The sequence below is a fragment of the Ictalurus furcatus genome, chromosome 17, assembly GCF_023375685.1.
Source record: "Ictalurus furcatus strain D&B chromosome 17, Billie_1.0, whole genome shotgun sequence".
Taxonomy (NCBI): Eukaryota; Metazoa; Chordata; class Actinopteri; order Siluriformes; family Ictaluridae; genus Ictalurus; species Ictalurus furcatus.
This window is the reverse complement of record NC_071271.1, coordinates 7,257,458-7,264,961: the sequence shown is the minus strand read 5'-3', so window position 1 is coordinate 7,264,961 and position 7,504 is coordinate 7,257,458. Positions and strand designations below refer to the sequence as shown.

At 35.7% G+C, this 7,504-nt stretch overlaps 1 protein-coding gene across 1 annotated transcript; it reads left to right on the top strand.

The window, feature by feature from the left end:
- Positions 1-1,112: 1,112 nt before the first annotated feature.
- Positions 1,113-5,811, top strand: atf5b (activating transcription factor 5b). Its single transcript, XM_053647724.1, has 4 exons — positions 1,113-1,453; positions 2,406-2,641; positions 2,988-4,122; positions 4,473-5,811. The coding sequence occupies exons 3-4, from the start codon at positions 2,993-2,995 to the stop codon at positions 4,657-4,659; spliced, it is 1,317 nt and encodes a 438-aa protein (XP_053503699.1). The 5' UTR covers positions 1,113-1,453; positions 2,406-2,641; positions 2,988-2,992; the 3' UTR covers positions 4,660-5,811.
- The last annotated feature ends 1,693 nt before the right edge of the window (positions 5,812-7,504 follow it).

Below are 7,504 nucleotides of genomic sequence, written 5' to 3'. Positions count from 1 at the left end.
AAAAGAATGATGATGATGGTGATGGTGATGTTTAGTAGTAGTAATGCCTTTTTATTGCTATATTTGCTGTATAATCATTATTATTATTATTATTATTAGTAGTAGTAGTAGTAGTAGTAGTAGTAGTGGTATTATTATTATTAGTAGTAGTAGTAGTAGTAGCAGTAGTGGTAGTAGTGGTATTATTATTAGTAGTAGTAGTAGTAGTAGTAGTAGTAGTAGTGGTATTATTATTATTATTATTAAAAAAAAGTCTATGTCTATAAGGTCAAAAGTGATAAAAGGAAATAAAGTTTAAAAGTACATAAACAATTATTCAAATAAAGAAATTAAAATGACAACGCATGAAATCAAATTAATGAGAACAATCCTAAAACCATTACACATAGGCTACTATGTATATTATATGTATGTATAATAAACACACATATCATAAATAAATAAATAAATAAATACATAAATACATAAATAAATAAATAACCCTGGAAGTGCTTCTGCGCCTGTCCTGTTTTCTTTCACTCAGATCAGATTTCAGTGTCATTTTGGGAGGAGTTATAAACTGATTAAGTTTTGCACTCCCTCCACCCAGCCACAAAGCACGTAAACATTGTAGAGGCTTAATGGCCTGTATGTGTCCGTCGTTTGAACATATTACAGACTGTCTGTGAGAGTCTGAGGCATTTAGACACCATCCGCTGTGCCTCAGACAGCCTCCCCCTCAGGCTACACTTCCTGACACGGATTGTCACATCGGGGAATGAAAGTATATTTTCCCCAAACAAAAACTACTTTTTCCGAGGATGATTTTCACTTCCCAAACAATATACTATAGGAGCGAAACTTCTCAACACGGAAGCGTAGGTTACGGACAAGAGTGCCAGCAGAGTTTGAACACAGGCAAAACTCCAGCAGATCTGATGCAACACGCCTGCAACCGCCTCGCGCTCCAAACTGTACAGCTCCAGTGTCCTTCCTCAGAGCCTCTCATTAACTAGTCCTCTCTGTCTCACGCTTTAAAAGGACTCTGCGATTTATTTGATCAGCCATCGTAGTTGTAAACTTGTGTGCAAATTAGTCCAATTTTTAATCATTCGCAAGAAGAGAACTTTTTTTTTTAACCTTTAATTTTTCCTCTCTTAATATAAATAGCTCTATGAGTTACGAACCCGTTCTAATGGAGTGTTCATAGCGGACTCTTAGAGCAGGTCAGTTGACGTTTATTACAGTTCAGAAAGAGGCGGATTGATATGAGTGGGTGTGATAAGGCTGGGTTTGTATAGGCGTTGTGCTCCCTGGTGCCCAAAAGTTTTAGAACCGTTTTCCCCCCCCTCACTAGATCATTTTCAACATCAAATGGTTTGAAGAAGACAGAAGCGATGCTTTGTTAATTTGAAGTCGCCCTTTTTCCTCTGCCGGAGTTTGGACAACGCACTTCAGCCCACATCAACATGGAGTAAGTGTGCACTTCTGTTTCATTTATTCTAGCAGACTGTTAGTGCAGAAAACGCCCTGGTTGGATGGATGTCACTTTGTTTTGCGTTGCGCTTTGTTTTCTTTTATTTATTTATTTTTTTACTATATCAGCGTAAAACTTTGTTGTGATCATGTTTTGGCACTGTCGTTAAACACTGTTTGGAGTTTGCCCCTAGAGCAGTCTACAAAGTTAAAACATTTAGGTAAGTCCCATTCCTCACAGATGTATCCTTGCTCTGGAGACTCATCAGATACAAATCAGAGATAGTTACCTTCTTATAAAGATCACATGTCAGCAGATGTGTGATTATGTTTCAGTTTTTTGTTTGTTTGTTTGTTTGTTTGTTTGTTCTTTTGTTTTTTTTTTGTTTTTACTCAACAGCTGTTCTGCTCTGCAATCTACTCTGTCCTGTTTAATGCTATTAATTACTCTGCTGACGACCAGCGGTTCAGTAACCACGTGACTGGTCTCTGCTCTTTGGGCACAGATGATTTGTTCATTCAATCATGTGAATTATTTGTGAATTAGAAGCACATAACAATAATTAAACCACATGAATTCGTTGCTTATTTATTATATATAATCTATATATATTATAATATAATATAATATATATAATTTTGTGTTAGTTTGACTGAGTATAAAAACCAGATCAATTACTTAGACTTGAGGAAACCTCATTTTAGACTAACTGGTCTTGCTTGCTTATAAACTCTCTCCAAATGTATTATACAGTGTATATTGAGGCAAAGTACTGACAAAACAGAATAATGCAAATACAAATCAGCAAGCAAAGCATTTTTTTTTTTTTTGGAAGGGATTTGAAAAGAATAATATAGAAACCTATATGATAAACATGTAATACAAAGCTTTGATTAAAACACACAATTTGTGTGTGTGTGTGTTTTTTTTTAATCTCCGTCTTTTATAGGTATCAATATTTCTTGCCATTGTCCTGTGTGAAGCATTCCTCGAATACTGACACATTTGAGTACACAATTGAGTACTTCAAGCAAATCAGAGAAGATTATGGCATCATAGATCCTTTTCTGCAAAATTCTCCTCATTTGCAAAGCCGACCTCCGAATTCTCTCTTTCCCACTGGCTAATGACAGCCAATCCCAGAAAAGAGGGGAGGAGTCTACACAGACGTACGGACGTACATTGGTAAGCAGAGAGATGATTTTTTATTTTACCCGATAGTCGGTGGACACCGCACTGCAGTATATGTGTTAATGGCGTACCGTAAGTAAAGCTAATGACTTTATTTCATATTGTGTATTCTTTGTTATGCTTTGCTGGTGAATGCATTTCTGGGTATTTTTTATTGTATGTACAGTCATTATTACGTGTCAGCTGGATAGAAATGAGTGCGTAGGTATGTTTAGTAGTAGCAAATCGAAGTGATTAGACTTTTGCGCCACTCATGAGAGGGGCTTACATTTTCAATTCTTTAATCTTTTATCGTAATTAATAATTAACATTTATTTAATGTTTACTTTATCATTTTCAGATTGGATGACAGAACATTTTGACACCTACCCGCTTTCAGCATCAACTGAATCGTCTCCTGGCTCATCGATTCCACCTTCCCCTTTGGAACATGATGTCCAGGTGCCCTCAGATTTGGAGGTCATGACCTCCCTCCTAAAAGAAGAACTTGCTCAACTTGAGGATTATTACCTATTTGAATCAACGCCCATGAAAGCAGATAAATGGCAGAAATGTGATAAAGGCTACCAAGCAATGTCTGCCCCATCATATTACCAGTTACCCTGCACTTCATACAACGTGAACCAGTCCGAATCGAACCCCAGGCTTGTTACTCTGGCAACAGGTGAGCTTGACCTAAGAGGGTTTTGTGGCAGCTCTGTTGGAAGAGCTAAAACTTCCAGACCTGCTCCATACAGCTATGTTCGGACCCACTCTACTAGCCAAAGGATAGCATCAAATGGTTGCAAAGATGTGGAAGTTTTTGAGAAAGAGACATGGACTTTCAAAGGAACTCATTCAGGTTATGCAGAGATAGACCAGTGTGCTGTTGACAAGATTTTTGGGAAGAACCATATTGGTACAAAAAAGGTTAGAGAATGTGCTATATTGCTAAAGGAGGAAGAAAAGAGATGTTTCACTGAAGACGTTTTTTACAGAGCAGAGATGGTGAAAAGTTTTGATGCTGGTGCGCCACTGGATGCCCAGCACAGGAGAGAAGGTCAGGTTCCTGGAATGAAGATGCTCGGTCATGGTCATGAAGCTGTTGCAATGCCAGTACTGCACTGCAGTGAAAATGGAAGTAGTCCTGCATTTAAACACCCAGAAGTAGCTGAGTGTTACTTTAGTCAGATTACTGCCAATTTAGAACCATATCACGGCTTTATGAATGAGGTAGATCCATCAGTCCGGTCTGGGGCTGTCGAGTCTATGAATAATGGTTACACAAGCCATGAATGCCTTGTAGATCAAAGCTTTGAATATCTGTCAGGAGACAGTGTTGGATCTTCTTTGGAGTTTCCAGCACAGAAACCAATGCAAAGGCTGAGAGAAAATCTGTGTGTGTTCAAGCCGGAGGTCAAAGTAAGTTGCCTGGAAAGGAACCATGGAGAGCGCAAGCAGAAGAAAAGAGACCAGAACAAGACAGCGGCTTACAGGTATTGTGGCAATGTTCTTTTACCACATTATCAGGATGAAATAAAGTGTATGTGAGTCAACTAGAATGTCAAAACATTTCAGCTACTGGATGAGACATTGTAGTTCAAATACAAGTGTGAGTTCAATTGATTCCATCTCAATTATTGTATCATTGTAACACTAGGTAGCTATTGAATTTAACAGCTTTCTCTGTCAAGTGAGGTTAAACATTTGTACTTAGTGAAGACACTTTTTTCTTAGAACGTGGCGATAATGTTCATCTTTTGAGGTCTACTTTGCCAAATTTCATGTACGCATTGTCCTCACACAGACAGCAGTAGCTCAGTAACGCTGATCTGATTAATACCAGGTATCGACAGCGGAAGAGGGCGGAGCAGGACTGTTTGGAAGAAGAGCTTCATGGACTGGAAGGGAGAAACAGGGAGCTGCGAGACAAAGCCGAATCTGTAGAGAGAGAGATCCAGTATGTCAAAGACCTCCTGATTGAAGTGTATAAGGCTCGGAGTCAGCGCCTCAAAGACGATTCCAGTGCCTAAACCGGTTCTAAGCACCAGCATTGAAAGATGAGCTTTTTCGGCAAGGACTTTTTTAACAAGCTCTGGTAGTATGTTTTTGACGTTCAAAGTAAATGATAAGACTCAGAACAGAGCTCTTTGCTGGGTTTGCTAAATAGAATTCAGCAAATTATGTAATGAACACTGTGATACTAGCCTTAGGCTGACCAGTATTCTTAGTATTTTAACGAGAGCTAAAGATATTATGCATTTTCATGATTTGGTTTGACTTTTTTTGCGTCTTTTTTTTTTTTAATTACAATCGTCTGTGCATATTAAATCATTTATACCAAAAAAGTGAAACCAACAGCTATACTACATATTCTAGCTCAGATGTGTGTTTGTTGTGTGGGGCATGATGGTACAGATTAGTGAGGACTTGTAAGAATGTGATTGCAAATAATTACTGCTATTTTTTTTTTTTTTTTTTTGCGCTGTAACTATAGAACCCTGTAATGTTAAGTGTACTTCATTTTGGTTTTTTAACATCACCATTTTTGTATTTCCGTATTTTATTTTGCTTGTACATCTTTTTCAATGATGCAAGATAGTTTCAATCACATTTAAAACAGTGTACATTATCAGCAAATGTACTGTGGTTTGAAGCACACTAGTAAGCTTTTAGATTTCTTGGGAACTTCACTGGCTCAGGTACTGAATGCATGCAGAAATATTGAAAAGCATGTTAGGTTACGATTTACTGCATGACTTATTATATGACTGCATTGTACATTATGACAGCAAGTAGACTTTGTTTCTTCCATCAGACCTTTTATTGCCATTTTCTTGATTACAGGCTGCCAAATTATTCACTCAATTTGTAAGGCATGGAATTGCATTAATCAGTGTGAGAGGCCGTTTGCTTTCTTGTACAGGTTTGCGGCAAACAATCACTGTCATTTACTAAAGAGCTTAAAAGACTGTAGGCCTAATGTAATTTATATTTTTAATATATATATCCAGGTGCATATTAGGTCTGATATCAATAGTTCAATCACCACAATGCTGATATTGGAAGAAAGTACTGCAGGTAATCCTCTGTGTCATAACTGATATGAGCATCAGAATCAAACAGCACAAGTGTGAACCAAATTCTGACATTTCTGTATACTGGTATTAAAAATGATTGTTTAATGTCGTCAAATGCTCAGAATTATTTGTGTTTAAGTCTTTTTGACATTTCTGTGGCATTTCCTAACAACAAATTCTACAATTTTTGCAGCACACCAAGAAACTCACTTCAACACTGCTTAGGATTATATTATGGTGTCTATTATTATAATGTCTTATAAACAAAAACTGTATGGCCTTTATGGTAATCACATAAAATTAAATTCACTTGTGGATTTTTTGGATTTAGTTGCTCATTATTTGAAGCGAGAAAACTAATATAAAATATTAAATTAGCAGCCAAGTTGTCTGCTGTACAAAAATGTTTTATTTATGATATTTTATTAATATTATTTTTAAACGTATTATTTTGTAGAGCAGTAAACTCAAAATTATTACAAATGCCACTAGTGGTCATAATAGCATACAATACTATGTAATATGTTTTTCCAGGAAAACTCATGGAATAAGTAGTGTGTAAAAATCAGATGAAATCACTGAGACCAAAATGTCTCAAAAAAAAAAAAAAAAAAAAAAAGGCATACAAAAGTAACTATTTCACAGATCTATGGCAGCAGAAATACAGGAACATTTTTACTTAATTTCCAATCGTTTTGAAGGAAATGAAGTGTGTTTTTGTACCGCAGTGACCAATTTTAAAGACAGGAACATGGTTGTGGAAGCGAATTGCTAAGTCATTACAGCTCTCAATAAAGTAAAATTAAAAACAATAAATTTTCCAAACATAAGCTTTCTTAATGGAGAGTGTAATGTGTCATCTAACAAAGTTGTTACAAACACTTGTAGAGGGATCTTGGACGACTCCTTTAGGGTTGCCAGACAATAAACTTCCACAAAATCTTAAAAAGTACAGTAAATAGATTGTCAATGCGGAATAAAATAATAAAAATAATAAAATTGTACAAAAAAAAAAAATACATCAACAACATTAAAAATTGACCTTCCAATCTAAAATATTTCATGTTGATGACCAAAATGATGGAAAATATATTTTTTAACAATAGTAATATTCTTGATGTGTACAAAATGTACACCGTTTAGGACTGTTGGGTGGTGCAGCAGATTTTTGAGTTAAAAAAAGATCTTTAATAAAAAAGTTATCTGTAATTAAAAAACAACAACAACAACTAGTTAACAGGTTATTTTGAGTCAGAAAAAATCTGTTTTTATATTTTAATTTAGGATTTTGTTTGAAACTTTGCTGAAACTTTCAGGATAATGGCATGGTAAATTACAGTAAGTGATATGGCGGGGATTTATAATTTATATATTTACTAAAAACTGCCTTAAATTGACTGTCCATTATTATGGACACTGTGCATAACTAGGTCAAATCAATCATCACAATTTCTGTCTATTTTGAACTAAAGTAATGCATATTTAATAAAGCAATATTAAAATAGTAGATTTGAATAGATGTTGAAAAGGTGATGGTTGATGGTGTAAATGAGGAACATTAGACCAACTCACAACATAGAATAATACAGTCATACATTAATATGATCAGCTAATGTAGAAACTGGGGTGAAAATTGCCTGGGACTCATTATAGATTCTGATTAATCTCCTAAGTGTTCTCTTCTGATCTTCATTTACGTCCAGATGCAGTTCCTAATTTATTCGCTAGAGGTCCCTTCTTATTTGGCGCTGGTTCAGTTGCGCGAAGGATAATGTATACCAAACTAATTTTTAATACA